Below are 22357 nucleotides of genomic sequence, written 5' to 3'. Positions count from 1 at the left end.
GTAAGCTGTGCAGGACCACCTGTGGCCCCCACTGCTTCTGAGAAGGGAGCTAAGAAAAGCAAATGTATTGTCAGTAGACTTACACAGTTCATACCTCTACTGGGACATTTTGAGACTCCCTACACCACAAAAAGTTGAAAACCAGGGCTCTGGGGAGGTTTCATTCAAATTAGTTTATTCAAGTCAGGTTGAAGGAAGGGGATAGGGTGTCTGGACTGTCTCCTGTCTGCGTTGGTACCCATCTCCCCACCCTGGTAGCTCTTCCCTGGCTCTTCCACCCGTGGACATCCATGCTTAACAGCTAGCCCCATTTTGAGTTCCCCTGGGAGCTGCACTGTGTACGAGCTATCTCCTGAACTGAGGAGAGGGAGGAAGGCTCTCAGCCCCTTTCCCATCTCCTCTTTCCCCTGCACATCACAAGGTAGCCCCAGCAGCGGGTGTGTGCGGCCCGTCCTGCTCTCATCAGCAAGTCTGGTCCTCGCTGAGCCTTTGTACTTTCAGGATGTCAGTTTTGTTCTGTTTATATGCTAGCAAAATTACCGTGTCGCTTTGCAAGCAAGTAAAGCTGCTGAATAATCAGTCTGTCCAGCCACACTGACAGAGACCTCAAGTCTAAGAGATTTCAAACAGGACATTGTTCCCCACTGCAGGAGCTATTAACTTCTATTTGCTGGTAGGTGCTTTTCTCCTACAAAAGTCTTATCACTTTAAAAAAAATCAGTAAGAACCTGTGTGATGTTTTCAAGCCTCCTCTTTGCCAAAAGTAACTATTAATCTTTTCCAGCCCTCCTGAATTGCAAGTTGTTATTGGCCGACAGGCACCAGTGCTAGCCTCCCCCCCAGCCGTAGCTCTATGTTCATACCAGCCGTTTGCCCTCGTGCTTAAAAAAAGTAGTAGTCCATGGGCTGCAAGAATACCATTATTTTGAGCAACTTTCCTGATGAATGTTTCAAGTCTTCCTGTTGACTAATGGGTGGAACTGGATTCCCCCCCTTTCTTTCCAGTTGAGTGGTAATGATTTAAGCAGATTAACTGGTTAACTAAATGTCATTAGCACAGATCTTATCCTTTATACAAAATAACACTGATTACAGAGATCAGCTAATAATGGGGTTCATCCAAAGGCAATGAGAAAACATTTTCATCAATGTCACTGGGCTCAAAATGAAGTTCAAAGTGAATTCTACTAAAGGAGTAAACATGCTGAGTGTGATCAAAAAACTAAGCCATGCTTTCCTTCGTTTGCAACAGAATCTGTTCAACATCCCTGCAAATATTAGTGCTCCTCTTCCTCCCCGTCCTTCAAAGCATCCACCACACAGCCCCATGTGTTAAGCACTGCCACCTGCGATTGCATGACACGGGACAGGACAGGTTGCCCAAGAGGCAGCGCACCTCCACTGAGACCCACCAAACATCAACCTCTCCTGAATGCTTCACTGTTTCACAGCCTGGAACTAATAAAATAATAAAAAAACCCTGTCAATGACGCATGACAAACCTACCTCAACGCTCACGGCGGGGAGGCAGGAATCCTGTGTTTTCAAGTCCTAGAACCTCATGGGGGCCTGCTGGTGGCTGCAGAGACAGAAGCAAATGTCCACTGCTCTCCGGGTCTCTGATAGCAGCAATGTGTGCAGCTCATCTGTCTGTGAAGAAATAAGAGCTTGGCATAAAGCATTTGCTTCTGTTGTGACTTTAGATTGCCTTCAGTTTGGGTTGAATCTATGTGCTTGGTTTAGGATGCATATTGTAAGGTATGTGTCTAGCACAGGGGTGTATTGGCATTTTAGGATTAAAACGCATAAAAATGAGGCCACTGGCTTGTGCATAAACAACATCTCTTGTTTCTCTCTTCCAGTAACTGTGACTGTGGGAGGACAACAACACTTACTGGGACTTTATGACACTGCAGGGCAGGTAAATTACTGCAAAACATTTATAAGTTTCCTTTGCCATGGTTTGTTTGTTACTACCATATACTGGTGTTTGTTGTTCATGCTGTTTGTGGGGTTTTTTTTACAAATATTAACAATCAGTTGTGAGTCATAATGGTTGAACTGCTGACCTTCTCCTTTTTGTTTTCTATGTAGAAATTTCATTCTGGTTCAGCAGTAAAACACACACAAATACTCATCCCTAAGACTGCATTTTGTCTAGGCAAAAAACTGAAGCCTGATTAGGCTGTTCAGCCTCCCATATATCCACCTCCTACTGCAAATATGAAGTTTCATATAAAGTCAGTGTTTTCTTACATTTACCACATGGTGGCATTGAAGATACAGAGAAGAATTGCCATTTCCAAGATCAGAAAACTAATATAATGCAGCACCAGCCTACCGGTCACCAGCTATTGACTTTTTAAGTGGTAACCCAGCCAGATTGGCACCCATCCCTGCATCCTCGCAGGACAAGGGTGTCCATTACAAAAGAGTCTGTGCCCCATGCTTGCTTACATATATAATGCTTTTACTCTTTCCACTGTCCACGTTCTGATACAAGCAAGCAAGTGTGCTTGCACTAAAAGTTTGCCGAAGAGCTCTGGTCTGTGGGCTGATTCACCCCCTGGAGAGGAGGAGAAAGTATTTATCACTGCCTTGCTCTTGCAGTAGAAGGGCAGAAAAGGGTACAGGGAGGAACACACTTTCATGGTGAAATTTCCCTCTCCTGCCTCCAAATGCCAGCAACTGGCAGAATAAAGAAAGGACCACCATCCGCACAGAAACTTTGCAGAAAATCACCTGCTAAGAGGAGAGGGAGCAGGTCCCAGGTCTCTCCCAGCCTGGGAGGGCTGGAACCCACATCCACCAGCTCCTCAGGTCAGAGCTGGCACTGATGCAAACAGATGATCCAAAAGCCAGTCCCAAAATATGACAAGTCCTTGTCCCATACTCAATGCATGTCCAATTTTCTATTCTGTGCTCACAAACACAGAGCTCGGAGCATGTCTGTCACGATCCAGCAGCACTGCAAGCCTTTGCAAATGAGACTGGAGTTATATTCAGTTCTCAGTCAGATTTTACCCAGTGCCTTAATATTTCCACTTGTTTTGTAGAGCTGACGGTTCCACCTGCCACCCATTTCCTCAGCAACACATCCTCTTATTTGTCCTCCTGAGCCAGAAGAAACACTAACCTGTCTCTGACAAACTTCACCCCTCCATCCGTTCCTCCACAATCATTTTGCCATCTCCTGCTTCAAACTAGCCAGAGCACCACCTGCCTCCAAGCACCATTTCTAACTCGTCAGCCTCATTTCCCTTTCAGACCTTGGTCCAGAGGACGTGGCCATCTAGTCAAAACTCAGAGCACGAATTGCTTCTTGATGACTAGATTGTATCTCCGTGGAGGCTGATAGGGTGATGCTTCCCACATGCTCAAGCTATAACAACAGATCATCTGGGTTGTTTCCTCCCTCCTTCTCCTTGTGTTCTGTGGCTTTCCAAAGGCATTGGTGTGAAGTCATAGCCAAAAATAGCTTGACATTACAGGGCTATAAAATATATCCTAATGAAATAACAATTGGAAAATGTAGTCCTGCAGCAGGACCCTCTGTCAGCCTGAAGGGATAGCTGGCAGAGACCCCAGATCTGGGGTATCTGGTTTTCTGCATTCCTGGCACAAACAGTCCTAGAAGGAAAAAACCAGCGGTCTTTTTTCCCCAGGCTGGACTCAGGTGCAGAGTGCTTTAACGGGCTGACATGACAGGGAGCGCACATGAGATCAGCATGGCAGCAACATAGAAAAAGCAAGTTTTGCTATACTTTCTGGGCCCGAGCGCTGCAAAGCTGCTGGCGGTGAGATAGCAGGGAGGAAGCAACACCGGTTGATGCCTCTCGGCCCCGGCAAGTCATAGGCACATAATTCAGCAAGGCCAAGTCTGGTGCTGGCATTTCCATGCCAAACCAGTGGCCAGGCAGTGCAACTGGGAAGCCTTGCACTCCCTAAATAACAGGCAGCAAAATGCAAGCACGAGCCAGGGAAACAAACTAATGATCAGCTACAGCCCAACCCCATGAGGACTCATGTCCCTTCCCAAACACCACTGTCACTAGCTGCAGCACCTCTGGATATGCCCCATACCCATGCAAATGTCCAGTCTGTTTTTTACTCTATTTATTTGCTTGACTTCAACAACCAACTGTCTCTGAATGAGAAATGATCCTGACGTGCCATATCCCACAACAGTCCATTGCAAGGTTTTATAGCCTTCTCCTAGAGAGCAGGTATGAACAGAGACAGGGTCCTTGTCTGATGTTGTCTGGAGGTTCCTGCCAGCCCGCAAAGACAGGGAAATATGGGAGCTCTGGTCGACTCTTACCTACGACATTTGTGCTTGTACTTTAACACATGCGTGCAAGCTCCCGTGTGCCCTGACAGGTGACAAGACTTCTGCTACATGATGCTTGGCTGTCCCTCCTTACGGTTTACATAATGCTCTGTGCTGCTAACACAAATCGGGAACGCTCCTCCTGAAAAAGGATTTTCTAGGGGCTTCGAAGGAACAAGCAAAATAAAATGAAATGCACACTCCTGTGGCTGTCACTGCCAGGCAGAGCATTCGCGGCTTTTAGTTTGTAATTTTAATGGAACAGTAAGTTCCAGCTCCTCTAAATATGCACATCTGGAATATTGAAACCAGTTATATTTAGCCAATTTCTTTCCAAAAATCCAAAATCACATTTCCTTGAGGGCTTGCTGCCACCGCGTGGGTGTTTTAGGAGGATGATTTGCAGCAATTAAACCAAAAACACAGAAAATGCCTTTGCCAAACACCTGGTATCAGCCCATGTTGACTGTGGCATAATCTTGGAGAAGTCATCAGGTTTGATGTTCTCAGTTAAAATAACACCCCATAATCAGGCAGGCATCAGGCCAGGCCTCCCTTACCCACAGCATCCACATAAAACTCGGCTGTCTCTATAATGCAATTGCTCCTTTGCTCCCATCATGTTGGCATCCACTTTGCCTCTAGTAACTCACCTGTGAGAGCTAGGTGTCATCTCCAGAGCCTCGCATAAATCTCCTCCCAATGACTTTGCTTCTTCATTGCCTGTACCGCTGATGTTCCCACAAACGTCTCTGAGTTTTCTTTCCTGCCATTCTTTGAGCATGGAGAATCCACTCTTTCTTGGGCTGATATGTCCAAACACCTCCTCTTGTCACGTAAATCCTTCTTCAGATCAATACTTTCTATGACACTGGAAAGACATAGGTCAGTTGACAAATACTCTGGCTTTACCCCAAATACTGTGGCTGTGAGGCTGGAGGTGGTAACTGGAAATTTACTCTTCCTGTTGAAGTGGGTTTGGGACAATGAACATTCAGTTCGACAAAACAAAACATTTTGTTTGTGGTTTAGGATGTTTCTTTAAACTTCTTTTTAATGAGGCGGAGCTAAATTTGAAATGAAACTTCCTTTCAGAATAAATAATTAAGTTTTTTTGTTTAGAAAAGGTTGGAGCAGACTGTTTTTACATCATCCATTAGTTTTTTCAGAAACTAGTGTAGATTCAGAACCAGTCTGGGTCATCTTATCACTGCACACTCAGTGAACAAAAGACTTCAGAAAGAAGATTTACCAGTCTCAACTCATAATTAAGCCCTCTCATTTGTTGACCCAACCAAAGCAAGACAGAAGCGAGACTGAATTAAGGCACCCTCTAATCCGAGCACAGTGATATAGTGCTGCATCAATTTCTCCTGCAGGACAGACAGCAGTTGCATTGCTCCTGCCCCTAATGTGGGTTTTCCCTACCTCAAATAAATGTTCTCAAGTCTGAGCAACAGTGCCTGGATATCTTTTTTTTTTTTTCCATTTTCACTGAGTTATTAACTATTTCAGTATTTACAAAGCAGAACTACACCAGTTGAAGTTTCAAGTAATTATAACCAAAAAGACCGTACTGCAGAGATTTGAGGCTTGCCCAGAATGCAGAAACTGTAACCTAAAGACCTAGGTCTCAGGCTTGACAGCAACGTGTATTATCATTCTCCACATTCCAACATCATGTTCCTTTCCCCTTTTTTTAATTCTGGACCCCCCAAAAAAGTCTTCAGAGCAGGTGTAACCCCTCTAAAAGCATCTGTTTCATTGTACTGAAATTTTTTAACAGGTTTCATTGAAAAGTACCAACCAGACACAGCTACATACACTCTCACTATCAGAAAGAGCCAGTCTGTCTCTTTCACATGGCTTGCAAAACCTCTGCTCGCTCTCAACATCTCAAGCCTGGAAACAGACCCAAATTCTTTCTTGAAACTCAGCTATCAAAGCCAGCTCATGACATGATGCAGTTGCGCTTTGAGCTGTTTGAAAATTCACTCTCTTCAACAACTAGCACAAAGAGAAGACATCTCTCCTTTCCCAGTCCAGGGCCTGTGGAAACACTAAATCACCCCCAGTGACTTACTCAGCCACTGCAGGTTGGACTTGATCCGCTTTGTGCTTTCAAGATGAGTGTCTTCTGCTGACTGACACATTGCTGCGTACCATACATGACTGCGATGGCACCAAATAGCCCGGAGACCCGTATTTGTTGTATATGGTCATGTCTCTAATGCCTACTGGGGAATAGAAAGCCCATAATATCAACAGAAAAGCCCCTAAAGATGTGTGTCATCAGCAAATATTAGCTAGCGGTGACAGTCAAATAATACTTCCCAGGATGGTATCACATTGCCGGAGGGCTGAGGCCAGTACCTGCAGCCTCAAGATCAATTTTTATTACACCACCAGGGATGGCCGCTGTTTAGCATTACCCTCTACACCAGCATCACCACGGATAATACACACACAAACAAAACGTGTTAGCTCTTTTGGGTAAAGATGCTGACAAAACAGCAGCCCTGGCCCACGAGACATGACTCTGCTCAGCAGCTCCCTAGAGATTATGAGCATGCATGAGCAAGGAGGGACAGTGTTGAGCAGTTCATCAAGAGCCAATGTGATGCCCCCAGTTGCAGTTATCCCCCACCATATAACACACTTGCTGGTTTCCCGCTGGCAGGAGGACTACAACCAGCTGAGACCCCTGTCCTACCCCAACACGGACGTGTTCTTGATCTGCTTCTCGGTGGTGAACCCTGCCTCGTACCACAATGTCCAGGAGGAGTGGGTGCCCGAGCTGAAAGTCTGCATGCCCAACGTGCCTTACGTCCTCATAGGAACACAGGTAACACTCCTCTGGGGCACCACCAGCCATCGTGGGGGTCTTCAGAGCGAGGGGGCTCCTACTCCACCCCAGGGGTGGCTGGAGGCTGAGCTCTCTGCAAAGGTTTCCCATTTAACTTCTTATGTGAAATGCAGCCAGACTTCCCCATTGGAGGAAAACTCAGGGACTGGGAATGGAAACAAACATGCAGATGTCCCATCATGCTAGCCACAACTGGCAAAACTCATCCTATTTTTTATTCAAATGAATATTAATGTGGTATCAAGGCATGAATACCTATAGGGAGAAAAGATTTCTGACAGGCCTTTAGTGAGGGGAAAAAAACTCATCAAAGTCTGTGGTTAGAAGCAGAAGCTAAACTTCAAACTAAATTTTAAGAATGGGAATAATTAACCAAATGACTGACTTAGAGACATGGGAAGGACAACCTCCCTTCATGCTTTTACATCAACGTTGCAATTAGTGACTCACCATCCTGCTTGTGTTATAGTGGATGTTAGACTAAACGATCAAACCACTTTATTTTTGCCTTAAAATCTATGAATCTATCAATCAAATAAAAATGCCTTACATATGGGTTTGCTTCCAAGACACAGAGTGGCTAGAGACTGTGAGAAGTAGAGATACAACCGTCTGGAAAATGCCCGAACACTGGACAGTAACCTAAGCCAAGTTAGAGAAACAGATCAAATTCTGATCAAAACCAAAATCTTCATGCCATAGCAAAGTCCAATCGTTCAAACACTGGCTTTGTTTTCCACACTGGAATAAACCAAAACATCCGCTTTAAAATAAAAGTATTACCCTTTGGATCACACACTCTGAAAATGGATGGGTTTGAAATGCCAGAATGCTTCACTTTGATGTTTTCCATGGAAATAAAGGATTTTGTTTCGAGTCAGTCAGACTGATCTGCGTCTGTCATGCCTGTCAGGGTGGTTTTTGGGTGACGCAGTGCAGGGTCGCAGCAGCCTCCCCTTCCAATGTGGCTCAGGCTTCCATCGACACTTTCCAAGATGCATTGTGAGAGCCATTGAGAACCGTATCTTTAGTGTACCGCAGCTGTCTGAGCTGTGGTCCAATAACCTGCCAAGGAGAATTATTTCATGTTAAACAGAAAAAAAGAAAAAAAAAAAAAAGAAAAAAAGGAAAATACATGTGCAATTCATTTCTGAAGTATCATCTGAGGTGAGGAGGACAGATGCTCTTATGTAAGAACATGACTGTGGGTTTGTAAAGCTATGAATATCTGTCTCAAGAACTACAGCAAGGCAGTACTGAGCACAGGGTTTTGCATTTTCTACTAGATTGATCTCCGGGATGACCCCAAAACTTTGGCTCGGCTGCTTTACATGAAGGAGAAACCACTCACCTATGAGCACGGAGTGAAGCTCGCAAAGGAGGTAATAGTTTTTCTGAGGTCCCTTGAAATTGATTGATCACAGCTTTCCATTGGGTTTGTTTCGTTCAAGGTGAACTCCTCTGGGGCACATTGGTTGGTCCTAGCCAGAGGTTAAAGCCTCTGTTCAACCAGGCTGGACCCAGACACAGATTGCGGCTCCCGAGCCTGCTGTTCTGCTGCGATACCCAATCGAGCTCTAAGCAGAGCAGCGAGGTACACAGGGAAGCAGGTGGCAAATGGGCAGCAAAACAGATTTTACTGCCTCCTTTACCTAAGTCAAGTGTGTTTCTTGTTCAGGCTTCTGCCAGGAGGTGCGAGTGGCACCTGACAGTGACACCCCCTGCAAGTGGCAAACCCCTCTCTGCAGTCACCTCCTGCCAAACTCGTCCCTACCCCTTACAAAAGCACAGACAACTTGATTCTCACTTATCCATTGCACTTCAAGCAACAGAGAAGGAGGTCCCAAGGTTTCTGTGCTATTGCACCTTTCTCCCAGGAAGGTAGGGGGATAAAAGCCCTCCCCAAGCCCTGAAATGCAGGCATCTGGACCCCAGCCATTTCCACCTTATATGCTGCAGATGCTGTTACAGGCCCTGGCCCTCCAAGGCCAGTGAGAGCATCCATTAGCAGAATAAGCTGAATAAGCAACAAGGTTGCTGAATAAGCTGAGGCTGCTTTCCCGGGCCACTGTGTGTGTTTGTGTCATACCAGCACCCCCAGGAGACTCCCATCTCAATATGGTGCTTCCCAGTTCCCAGAAACCAGCTGGAAGCCCTCCCCCAGGTAGCAGCTCCCTGGCGTTGCAGGAGACAGGACACGGGGGTGACAGGTCAGGGGAAAAGAGCCAAGCATATGAAGGGGCTCAGCTAATGACCCGGCATCTCCTTGAAACCTCTCAGCGGCACAGAGCCCAAGCTGCTGGTCCAGCACTCGAACACGGGCGCAGCCTCCCTCTCTCTGTGGAGGGTCCTGCAGGGAATTCCTGCTCCCCATAGAGATACTGGTGTTGATGCTCATCCCTCCTCCCTCGCTCAGGATGACCACCTGAGCTTGTCCCTTAGTCCCATAGGCAGCCAGATACAAAACGGAGCAATGACCTCACCGCCCTTCTAAAGGTCTGGGCTTCCCTCTGTGGCTGGACGCATATGCACGTAGAGGGATGGTGGAACAGGGTCGCTCTGTCTCTCCCAACAGTGCGTACTCACGTTTTCTCTCTTTCAGATCGGAGCACAGTGCTATCTGGAGTGCTCAGCCCTCACGCAGAAAGGCCTTAAGACTGTCTTTGATGAGGCAATCCTGACCATTTTCCACCCCAAGAAGAAGAAGAAGCGTTGTGCAAAGTGCCACAGCTGCTGCACCCTTGTGTGAAGTCACTTTGAAAGAAAAACGAGATGAGTTCAATGAAACCAAGCAGGTTAGAAAGGCAACGAAGGTCACATGCAACTGAAATGGGGAACATGACCAGAAAGGGGTCCTTCCTACCCAAATATAGGAGCCCTCCGTTCTGTGAAACCTCCAAGCTGTATCACACTAGGCCAACTCATGTCTATGTGCTTTCCTTATCCTCCAGAGTTGTATGCAGCCTGTTCCCACTACTGCAGACTGCACTGAGCCAACAGAAACCAGGACGCCTGCTCCTGCTTGACTTTTCACCTTAGGAATAAGGTGAAGGTGGTGTCTGGAAAAACAAAGAACTAAGGGTGGTGTAAGAAACGAGAGAAACTCCATTTATGGCCTTAAGCAAGAATTGATCAAAATTAGGTATTTGCAGTACTTAGGAATTGAATCTGAATTGACTGAAAGCACATGGAGATCTGTAGAAATCTAATATGTAAGATATACACTATAGGTAGGATGTACTTTTAAATTACTTTTCTTTTATAAGACTCGCTAGTTCAGGATATACTTTAGTTCATTCAAACTATATGGAAGCAAAGGTGGAGTGATTCCAGTTGGTTTTCACTTAATGGTGAAACTTCACAGCGTCAGTATGTTGCTGCACCCAAGCTATCAAAATGGATCAACATTTACCTCCAGACTTAAGGAATGTTCTTACAACAAAAAAATGCAAATAACTGTATTTTAACAGGGGAATGTTCAGGCTGAGCCATGTTTCTATAAGCTGGGAAAGGAAGAACAGAGTTGTAGCATTAATGTACTGAAACAAAGAAATTCTGCCACCAAAGAATTTTGCCCTAGACATGAAATAGCAGCGTGGAACAATCTCTTTTCCAAACTGAGAACATGAACGAGACTCATTGCCATGGCAACTGAAAATTTACCTTATAGATCAGCTGGATTTCTACATCTCACCCAGCAGATGAAAATAGCAAAAAACAAAAAGCCAAAGGTCATCCTGACTTCAAGTGCTCTAAGGTGATGCAATTGCCTTAAGATTTATTTTTTTTTTTTACGGAGTATCTCATGTAAAAAAACTCATCAAAGTGGAGTTGTAAACATGTTGATTTATTGTAGTCTCCCTCCTCCCGTTCATTACTTCTTTCTTTGCTCCCGTTTTTCCGTCTTCATTACTGTGAGTGCTGTTTAAGTTGCAGCGTGGCTGCAGTCCTCAGGAGTGAACTTTCACCCGAGTCGCAGATGATGGGCTGCAGCCGATAGCACAGAGCTGGGAAGTCCAGACCTTAAGGGAAGGCAAGCTGCCTGTTAGCTCTCTTTGCTGTTGAAGAAAGTGTGCCTTTTCACTAAAGCCTCTCCAGGGAGCCTGTACTTTTGCACATCACAGCGACACAGATGCTCAGAGGTGAACTCGAAGGGCGTCTTGTTACTTGCATCTGCCTTCGGGTACCCTGGCAATGCCATGAGACTGTCTTGTTACGGATTTCATTCCCCAAGCAGAAAACCCCAGTGCCAGCAAATATAGATTTCAAGATCTCTGATGTAACTCCTTGCAAAAGCAGTGTCTGTAATCAGCATTTCCAGAAGTGCTAGGAGTAAGCAAGTAACAGCAGTTACACCCTCCCAGCCCAGGGACACGTGCCCCGCACCCCCCCCACACACCCCACCCCAGGGGACTGCCAGCCTGCTCCCCTCCAGAAGCACCGTGGCATGGCTGAGTACACACATGCAACCAGAAAAATTCTCACGGTTAGTGGTGAATTATAGACCCGGTGTTACTCAGAGCAATTAGCGACTTCAGCAGGACCACAGGAACTGCACCGTTGGTGCAGAGAAGGGAACGAGCATGATGCAGTGCCCAGTCTTGCAGTCATTGAGGCTTATGGATCCAAGCTCCTCCCTTAGCACAAATTCTGTTTACCATGGACACACCTACAGAAACCAGATCTGACACCCCAAAATGTTTTCAGGTAGAAATCAACAGTTCTCTCTGAAAAAACATGATCAAATTCGAGGCAAATGCCTTGTTACTGTTACCCAGCAGGCTGTCACTCACCGTCTCTTTCCCACTGCACACAAGCGTGGATGAAAACAGAGCTGTGCTAAATCAAAGACAGACAAAAGAAAGATTTCCTCACTGCTAGCATTCTTTGTGCGTATTTGATATTTGGTTTTATTATGTCCCAGCCATTTGTTTCAAACGGACTGGCTGATAAAGCACAGCTCAGAGCGAGGGCAGCGCTGAAGCCCGGTGAAGGAGTTCATGTCGTGCCGCGGCGGCTGTCTTGCCATCCCCATGCATAGCAGTTAGTATTCACGCAGCTGGGACACTGGCAATCAGCTGAACTATAACGCGTAAAGAGATATTAGGGGAATATGAGGAAAACTAGGAGTGGATTAAATAAATAAATATTTAGGTAATGTTTGTTGGCTTACAACATGACTAGAAGTCCACTGAAACCGAAAAAAAAAAAGCTTTCAACAGATTTCAGGGAAAATTAGAGTTTCACTGTGCTGCCATTTACTTCAGTGGAAATAAAACAGGATGATTACTTTGTTTTAGCTCATGTAGGTTGCTGTAGAGCGCTAGCCTCTATACAAGTCTCTGGTTAAAGTAAGTGAAGTCTGTTTTAGCTGAAGCGCAATGCAAACACTCAGGTTGGAGCTGCCAGATATTCTTAGAGCTTCACAAAATACAGAGGAAATAGAAATCCAGACTGACAGCTGAGCTTATCATAAAATAATGAGCACACTGGAAAAGTGCAATATAGCATTCCCGGCATGCATCAGAGAAAGCCACAAATGATCAAATGATATTTTTGTGTGCCACTGAGTATCAGGGGTGTCTATTAATACTAATGGGATGGCATAGGATAGGCATATAAAATCAAAAATCAAACAGGAAGTTGTAGCATTAACATAACTGCAGTGGTTTGAGGAAAATTAACTGAAAAACATGTGGTGATGTAGAAGCTAAAATGCTACTGTCCTAATGTATTAAACTGCAGCACCCTGCACAAATCATTGCATAGCAGCGAAAGCAGATAGGGAAGTATTAATATGCATACAAAAAAAATGTTAAGACTAACTAGGGTTTTATTTGCACTTACAAAACCAAGCACATCAAGTTTGTCAGGCAGTAAAATTTCAAGTTTTTCAAGCTGATCGTGACCAAAATCTGACATCTGGGAGCTGCAAGGGAGGGAGGGTGGTCACAATCCACTGAGAAATGGCCTCTGCACTCCATTTGGTTTTAGTTTCTCTTCCAACAAAAATAAATGTTTTAAAAATAGCCACGGTTAATGCAGGTCCCATAAACATTATTCCTGTGTTAGGTTATGTACACACACTTATCCATGCAATGTGGCACTTACTTACTCAAGGATCTGCCCTGTTACACTATTATATTGGGGAGGCAGGAATAGCACAGGCCAATGGGCTTTAGAAAGGGATTGTAGGCAGATGTAAGGAGACTCATTGACTATCTGGCAAGTCACACCTAATACCTTTTCTAAAAGCCAACAGATGGTGTGTGAACAGGCAGCAAAGCTTATTTTCAGAAATATCAAAACACCAGACACAGTGCAAGCACAGGCATAAGGCAACAGATACAAACTTCGAGTTATTTTCAAGCACCATTAGTAACAAGAAAAGAAAAGCAATAAAGGATTGCCAGGTGAAAGGAGATGGGTTTTCTCACTGTAAGATGAGCTAGAAATCAGACCCCGATTTCACCTTCAAAGGAACACGGTTAGGAGAGTCGTAAAGGCTATAAACCATCCCAAGAACCTATTTGACAATGTCCTCTTAATGCAACTGATGTCAAAACCTTTCCTGGCAGAGCTGCCTTTGCTATTAGTCTCCTATCATTTCAAAAGCACTCACAACTTACAAGAAATCTGCTAGATCCTGTAAAACCCATCTCCTTTGGCCTCTTCTGAAACCTTAATGTTCTACCAGGAGTTGTTAACCTGAAATTGTAGTTTCAGAGTTCCAAAAGGCTTTTCATGCAAACTCCTGCAAGGAGATATTAGAGATATTAGGTATTAGAGAGATATCTCAAGACATTAGAGAGTTGTTATCACATTAAAACAACCTACAGATGCCTCTGCCCTTCAGAGCACTGCTAAAACATGAGGCCAGTGGAACTGGGGCAATCCTGTGCTACATCACCACTTCCAGCATGACCTGAAGGAGGTCCCACAAAGACTTCCACAGTTTGTCCTGTGCCTCCCAGAGCTCAGAAAAGTTGGGGAGAATGCAGAAACAAGGCTCTAACCCCACGCAGGTCCATCCAGGAGCATTTGTTCAAATGGGTGTAAGTCCCATGTACTTATATCCTCCAGGAGTGGTGGAGAGCAGTTCTCAAGATGAGCTCCCCCTGGTTGTCCTAAGTGCCAAACGCTCCCAGAACTTCTCTCTCTGCCCTGTAAATATCTACTGTTACAGTAGTATGTAGCTTATGAAGAACAAGCAACTACAAGCTCTTGCCTCGCATTGCCTTGAATTAGGCATGATGTGAATCTTCCCCTCGACTTCCACATGCGCCGGTCCTGACGTAAATCATCTTCTTGCTGGTGGGAACTGCAGAGTTCACTCCAAGTCCAGCGTGGCAATCAAAACAATCATTTCAGCAGCTGTCATTGATATTTCTCACCTTTTTTCTCTTTCAAAGCACCGCTTCAGTTCAAAATAAATACAGAATTAAATATAGCGCTGCATCTTAATATGCAATAAAGTTATTCCAAATACTTTTATTAAGGGGCCGGATTTTGGCAGTCTTTTTCATACTGAAGAGCATCCTACTTCACAAGGAATTGTCTCCAACTCCCTCGTCTCATTCGATCCCAATGATACCACTCATGTAAATGAGGGAGGCTGAATATGGCCATTGGTGACCTGCCCTTGTAATTAACGTATGACAAAATCTCTTCTAGCTGCTCTAGTGTTGGTGGCCTGTGTCTCCCAAAAAGCAGTCATTTCCCATTCTGCACACACCGTTCAAATCACCTGGTGTTCTGTCATGCTCAGTACCACAATCTCTCTGGTATCTGCCATCTCTAAGGAAGCGTGGTACAGAAGAACCAAGAAATGAGTTGAGAAAGGAGACAAGCCTTGGGCATGCTGCTGCACAAACCAAGCAGGACTCCCCCAGAAATAATCACTGCAACGCAACTCTAGGCAAGTGGCTAAAACCCCACCCCAAGGGTGGGAAAATCACTGTAGCAAACAGAGAGCAACAGGGAACAAAGATTTCACTACCGGTGACTGTCTGTTGACAAGGATGCATGGGCTTCACTTCCCATCGACAGCAAGCTGTCAAGATCCCATCCAAGATATTGTCCCAAGACTCCAGAGACCCAATTTGAGAATTGAGCTTTACAGGAGCTCAGGTTGCAAAAGGTTGCAAAAATTCTTGCAAACAATTTCTATTGCTGCCTCCCCTCATCACACCCAACCTCATACACAGCAAGTGATACAGTGGCCAATTACACCAATGATATGTATCTAGCAGATGTATTTTCAGCATGCAAGCTGCCATGTCCTTGCAAAAATGTCCCTCTAATTCAGACGTGAAAGATGCCTGTTTGCTTACATAGCTTGCTTACAGCCCATGACCTTTTCTGTAACTTTTTTCCCCAAGTGGCATAGCAAATACCTCCTGATTCACCATACTGAAACTTCATCTGGATTAAAAATAAATTGCAATGGCATCAATCTGTCTCAGGCCAGGCTTGTTTACGAGCACATTTGTCTTTTCCAGCAAAGCAATCAACATATGCTCACGTTGGCCCAGAGACCATTTGTTCAATAAACAGGTAGAATGCAGGAATCTGGCTGCACGTGCCGTTCTCCCTGTATTTTCCTTTTCCCTGAAGAGGATTTGTAATGTGTTTTATCCTACATAAAAAAAACAAATCTGGAAATAACAGAACATTTTCTTGGTTCACAAGTCTATAGGACTGGAGGAGCATCTGCTGTGACAGGAGGTGAGCATGGAGCGACCTACGTCAGATAACTTCTAGACACATTTGAGCTCTACGTAAAAATGAAGACAAATCTCTACTATAAATGTTTATTTTCCTCTTAGTGAATAAAGACCCTCTGAAAGCAGGAAGAAGCCTCCCGCTGATTTCGGTAGTGGCTTGTGATCTCAGCTGTCTTCACCTATCTAAACAAAACACAAATAGATATATTTCTGCATTGAAAAGTTGGGACAAAAACACCGATTAGAAGTAATGAATGCAATAGAGTAACATCTACACTTCCACTTTTGGGGAGAGATGCAAAATCAGGGCCCAGAGCCACAGTTAGTCAGTTTGATCCTAAAACTTAAATTTCATTTTAAGATGTTAAGGGGACACCCATAACTAGGATGAAAAAAAAATCTTCAAATTCTCTTTTCTTTGTTTCAGTTAAAGCTTTCAGAAACATGTGAACAAGAATCTATTTTTCCTGGGCAGTTCCAGGAACCCCACCAGAACAGCAAAAAGAGTCAGGACCTCATTGTAAGAGGAAAATGATCTCACAAACCCATATATCACAGAGCAACAAGCAAAAATCATATGAATCTCTGTCAATGGTGAAAAATCTCTTTAACTTTGAAAATACATTAACAAAAATAACTTTGAGCATGATCCCCACCCCTTCCAGAATGTGCAGACCGCAATGCAGTGTTTGGCTGCTTCTTCTAACTATAATTTTAGGGTGGGATTTTCAAAGATGCTGTATGTTGGCTTCATTTCAATTCGCATGAAGACAATGGGAAATTTCAATGGGGTCCACACATGACTAATGTGGAAAGCATTTGAGAGTCTTTACGTTTCCTCCTTTTCTGCCCTTTATTGTGGCTGACCAAGCTTTGAGCATACAGATACACTGAGCCAGGTCCAAGAATCTTTTATATCTTTTGGCTGCTGATTGTGGACTCCCAAAAGAAGTTAGGCATCTGGAGACTTTGCTGATCTGATCTTTAGCTTGAGCTTTGGAGATTGGATTTGTAACTCCTCATTTCAACCACTACTGAGGCTAAAGATGAAAATGATTACATTAACAGTGTAATATTCAAGACAAATGGGTATCTTTGCTGAGTTTGACACGGCACTCATTGCTGTCATTTAATTTCATCTCATCCCATTCAGGATGCCAGATTTAATTTTGCATTTGGTTTTGCCAAAGATCAGTTTGAGCTCTCGTTGATATCAACTCTGGTGAATTTTGACTTTGATCGGAGGTTAATGAATTCAGAGTAAACAGTTGTCACCAGTCTACAGTTTCCAGATCTTCCAACACAACAGTTATTTGTACTGTTAACATGTAGAAATTTTTGTCTGATGTCTGTCAAAGTAGTTTGGGTGTAAGCCATATCCATAGTATGACTGTCATATCGTCTCTCCCAACACTTTTCCCCAAAACAGGCAGCTGCTCTAACTGCTTTACAGAACCGGCAGGCACTGAACTGCCTTGTCAGTATGGAGTAAATGAGCCCAAACTTTCTCCAAACTTGTAAATATTAATTCATTAATAAGCAATAACACAAAGCTACGTGAGAGGGTAAAGACACTGGCAAAGTCTTCTTCACTCATGAGCAGAAGTGATCTAAGGTGGTGAGCCCAGGTTGCCAGGTGGCAAATGCTACAGAGCAAGGCGTAACATGGTGTCCATGCTGCCCCTGCAAGTATGGCGTGAGCCTGGCGAAAGGGCTCAGAGGTGCCTCCGTGGAGTCACACCAGGACACCCGGGGCTCAGCAGCACCTTGAGACTGGGAGGGCTTCAAAGAAGGCTGCAGAGGGGAGCAGGGAGATGGACCTGAACTGTCCTCGAGTGCCAGGATAACTGAATCCAGTTTAACCTGTTATGATGTTGATGCACTTGTCAAATACAAGCATTTCACTGCAAAGAGATTCTCTGCTCCCCTGAGAACACAAAGACAAGAAAATGTCTTTCCTTTCTTTTTGCATAGTACTTCAGCAATACTTAAAAGTAACAGTGCAACAAGTTATTCTAATTGAGTTTGTGAAGCAGGTGTAATGACCTCAGCACAACTCAGGACCTAACACATCATCAGTCAGTTCTTAGCAAGTTAAGAAAAAGAGTCATTTACTTTACTTGATGTGAGCAACTGAATTTCTCTCTCTTAAAAGTTGCTGTGTGCAATATCGCTGGAGTACGGGGCTGGTAAAACCAAAGGATGAGTACTAAAACATTATGTCTGACTTTTGAGTGGTATATCTTTTTTCAAAGATTAGCCAAATCTTCAGAATTCATGTCAAAGCAATAAAATTTCAAACCAAGGAAATTCAGTTTTCCAGCAATTATGTTTTGCATAGTTTAAAAATCATGTAAACAGTATTAGTTTCCTATTTACAGCACATGATTCTGTACTCTTTTGCTTATCCTCTTTTAAACATGTAATTATTGTATATTGTAACTGCACATTAATATCGTCTATTGTACATAGTTTATTTTAACAAAATAAATGTATTACTAAGTATTTTGACAGCATCATTTTGAGAAGGTGTGGTGCTGTGTTTCTTTTCCCAGATGTTAATCACATATACCTTGCAGGACATTTCAGGTAGGAAAAACACATACTAACATATAGGGCTGCTTTTGGCTGGTCCTGGAACTGCCTGCACCTTCCAGTGTCACCTGCAGAAAGTCAAACAGGAGGTGACACCACAGAGTTTTGCTCGTCTCAGGCATGTTCCTCTTGGAAAACTGCTGCTTAACCAAATTCTCCGCAGCCTGGAAACATGGGAAGGTGGAGATGTGGGACCTGCAGGTCTGGCTCCCTGCTGGCCCTCGGCCTTCGGCTCACTCTGGTCCCAGGGTATCCCTCAGTGACAGGCCTGGAGATATTTAGTCTCCCGTCTTCCACCAATATTAAGGCGGTTGGCTGGTTGCTCTTTCAGATAGAACTTCTTTTTTTTATTTTAATAAGGGTCCTTGGCATTACTGCCTGTGGTCTCCACTGCGATATCACAGCATCATAAGAGGATTTTTTTCCTCCCTTGAGTGAATATTTAAAGTGTTTTGGAGAGAAGGCAGCTTGCAGCAGCCCAGCAGGCACTGGATCTCTCTTGGTAAAGCAGCTAGGAAAAGCGTTAGCCCGAGCGGTAGGAGTTTTGAGGGGAGTTTGTTACTCTCTGACAAACCTAACACACGGATAACAAAACCCTCCAACAAACCCTTACTGATGGCAGGGAAGACGATGAGCTGTGTAACCTTTGGTCCAGCAGACAGGGCAGGGAGAGTCAGGTGAGAAAGTGAAATGCTTAAAGGGCTGAAGAAGTTACATGAGGAAAGAGAGCCCTTAAATGCTGGACTGGAATCAAGAATATGACTGGCTCCAGTCTTCCAGGGATTCAGTGCAGAGATGTGGATCTTGTTTAAAAAAAAAAAATAAATTAAAAAAAAAAAAGATTGTGCCTTTTTTACCCAGCTTTTCATTACCATTGGTTTCAAGACCAGAAGCAATCCCATTGACCAGCTAGTCTGGTCTTCAAATTAAGACTATAAATCCCACCATTTCTGAACAACATCGCTAATCCTGGTTGGGCTAAAGCAAGTTTCACCAGAGAAAGGCTCTTTTCATGTTCCTGCAGCTTATGAACCTCAGCAGGCTTAATCAGCCCCTGCCTGGGGCACTCACTCGCAGAGCAAAGACAAAGGGTGGCAAGGTCTATTCCTAATAAAAAGGCACTGCAGCCCAAATCCCTGGCTGCTATAAATGGATACGTCCCCAGAGGAGCCAGAACAATTCAAGAGGGCACAGCATGTGGCCTGGAATATATTTGATTTACCTGCCCCTGGAGGAAGCTGGTATTAGTCACCAGACTTTCCACGGCCAGACTTTGTCCGAGAAGCAGCAGCGTGGAGGGACCCATGCTTCTGGGGTTAATAACAAGGTGCTGAATGCATCCTCCAGAGAAGAAAATTCCTAAACTGCTGCCTGCTAAAGCTGGGTGGATATAGCCAGGGAAGGATACCCCTATACAGCCCTGATGCTTTCACATTTCCCTGAGGATCTGCTGCTGGCTACTGTCAGCGGCAGGATATTGGGCGAGACAGCCCCTTGCTCCGACCCAGGGCGGCGGTTCCGATGTTTTCATGTGAGTACAATGAGAGCAGGAGGGAGCTGCCTGTCCCGTCCCCAAAAGAGAAATCCAGTCAATGCAGGAAACACGCGTCCAAGAAGGCTTCCTGCCCTCCCTCTCACTGTAACTCACGTTTGAAGATGGGGTAAAATGTACTGATTTCTGACATGGTCAGTCTGGCTGGGCACACCAACCACAGCGCAGGAGCAAGGGAAGCTGAATTTCAAGACCCAGTGGACTTTTGCAGCCGTCATATAACAGGAAAGTATTGTCAAAGATCAAAGCACTGCAGGACTGTGCCTATTGCTGTTTAGGTTAAAAGAGCGACAACAAACCTGAGAAATTGAGTGCTGTGCAGGATACAGATACATCACAAGGGACCTTACAGCCTATACGCTCCAAAACACACCAGGAAGAAAAAAATCAGCTGTATCATCACTCCCAGTGTCCAGAAGGGAAACTGAGGCACAAAGAAATCCACTGATTTGCCCCTGCTCACCTGACATGGTTGTGGCAGAGCCAAGAGCCAAGTACAGTCCCCAAATTGTATAATCATGCCTTCTCCATAGCTGCGCCTTCTCCTTTCTGAGCAGGTAGATGCAGCCATCTCCCTTCTTACAGAAAGCCTTTCACTGCAGCAGGTATTTCAACCTGGGGCTGCAGAGCTGTGAATGGTTCAACACCGAGGCTTTGTGAAGGAGCTTCTCTCTGGCCACGCTTTGCTCCCTGCTTTGCAAATACAATTCTCCCAGGGAAGTCAAGTTCCCCTTGTACATGTAGAGCAAAATTTCTTTCCCTTGTTTTTACGTAGTGAACGTCATGCCAGATTAAATGTGCAGTGGCAAATGACAGTTTTAGGAGCTCCACGTTGCCGTCTGTGAGGATTTTTTTCTGGTGCTGGTGGTCAGTGTCCAGGTGAAGGGGACAACCAACGTGCTACAGAAAGCAGCAGGGGTTTTCATGGGAGAGAGAATATGTAAGACGTGACAGCCTCTGTGACAAACACTCCTTACAAACTTATGCACCAAAGACAGAAGGGCTGTTTAACTGCTTTGGACAGTTGGGAAAGTGAGATTTAAATCTGTGGCTTTAAGGAGCATTAAAATGCCCCCAAGGAGATGAAGGTGGCCTGGGAAGGGGCTTCTCATGCTCTGAAATGTGTGGGCTATTTTGACTGCCTGCAGATTCTGAGCAGGACGTAACATCCCAGCTGCAGCATAAAGGATGTGAAAGCCAAAAGACCTGATAGCAAGCATCAAAATTGGTGGGAATTCAACAGAATAAGGACCTAGTAGTGTAAGAACTACTGGAAAAAAGCCCCAGATTTGCAATTACCAGCAGCAGGAATGAAGTTGGCTCCTTGAAACTCACTGTGGTGTGCCCACCTGTGGGAACCCAGCAGAGCTGGACAAAGAGGGATGTGCACCAGTCAAATGGGTTGGTGGGCTCTGGCGTTGGCTGTGTTTTTGTCACCCACAGCAAATGCACAGCATCTCCATTCACTTTTGCTCTCCTCCTTAAAAGACCATCTAGCAGTGTTAGCTTGGTGTCAGTCAATACATCCTTCCCACTCTTCCTCTTCGCCTCCCAGTCTGGCTGCTACTGCATCGGTCAAAACCCTCCTTCACACCCTGCAGTGTTTTCTTCTGAACACTTGCTGAGGTTTCTGCTGTCTCCATATCTGGGTACAGCCCATATTTCCTGTTGGCTGCAAAGGAAGGAAGTTTGCCACTTTCTAACCCTACTTCTAATCCTGAGACTATAGCACAGCCAGCCTCCGTGAGAGAAATCCAGGGAAGGAAATGACTTCACATCAGCATCGAGGAGATGTTTTGCAGGTGTTCACAGCTCTGGCAAAGAGTTTGTAGGAGCTTACACATATTCTGCAGGAGGAACCTCTACGCATAAAGAGGGACGCATTGCTTTAAATTGCTTTCATGCTACAATTTTGAGGTTTATTAAGGACACAAAATAATTTGCAGGCTTCCCATAATACTTGTGATGCCAGTTAGAATAAAAACAAGATCAGAGGGATTGTGAGATGCAATTTGAAACAGAACACAAGGACTTTTTTAAAGGGCAGTTAACCTCACCATCAGCAGAAAACTGCTCCTGCTGCTATTTGACACAGCAGTCTCTATTCAGAATTACAGAAGGCAGAGTGATAAAATCACCTCCTTCCTACTCAACCACAGTGCGGCTTTTACAGTTCCACAGACAAAAAGATTACAGCAACTAATAAATTACAGTTTAAATTAAATCTGTCTCAGTGAAGACAGGACACTTGGGGAATTTTCAAGCATGCATCCCTGGAAATGAAGGCA

At 44.7% G+C, this 22357-nt stretch overlaps 1 protein-coding gene across 1 annotated transcript in view; it reads left to right on the top strand.

Moving 5' to 3' along the window:
• RHOJ (ras homolog family member J) overlaps positions 1–18441 on the top strand; it is a 62842-nt gene extending 44401 nt beyond the window's left edge. Inside the window, exons 2-5 of the mRNA XM_076345632.1 lie at positions 1863–1921; positions 7011–7175; positions 8483–8578; positions 9799–18441. Coding sequence (XP_076201747.1) covers positions 1863–1921; positions 7011–7175; positions 8483–8578; positions 9799–9945 — 467 coding nt within the window. The 3' untranslated portion in view covers positions 9946–18441. The remainder of the gene's footprint in view (positions 1–1862; positions 1922–7010; positions 7176–8482; positions 8579–9798) is intronic.
• The last annotated feature ends 3916 nt before the right edge of the window (positions 18442–22357 follow it).

The sequence above is a fragment of the Aptenodytes patagonicus genome, chromosome 7 (genome assembly GCF_965638725.1).
Source record: "Aptenodytes patagonicus chromosome 7, bAptPat1.pri.cur, whole genome shotgun sequence".
NCBI lineage: Eukaryota > Metazoa > Chordata > Aves > Sphenisciformes > Spheniscidae > Aptenodytes > Aptenodytes patagonicus.
This window is presented reverse-complemented; position numbering and strand designations above follow the sequence as displayed.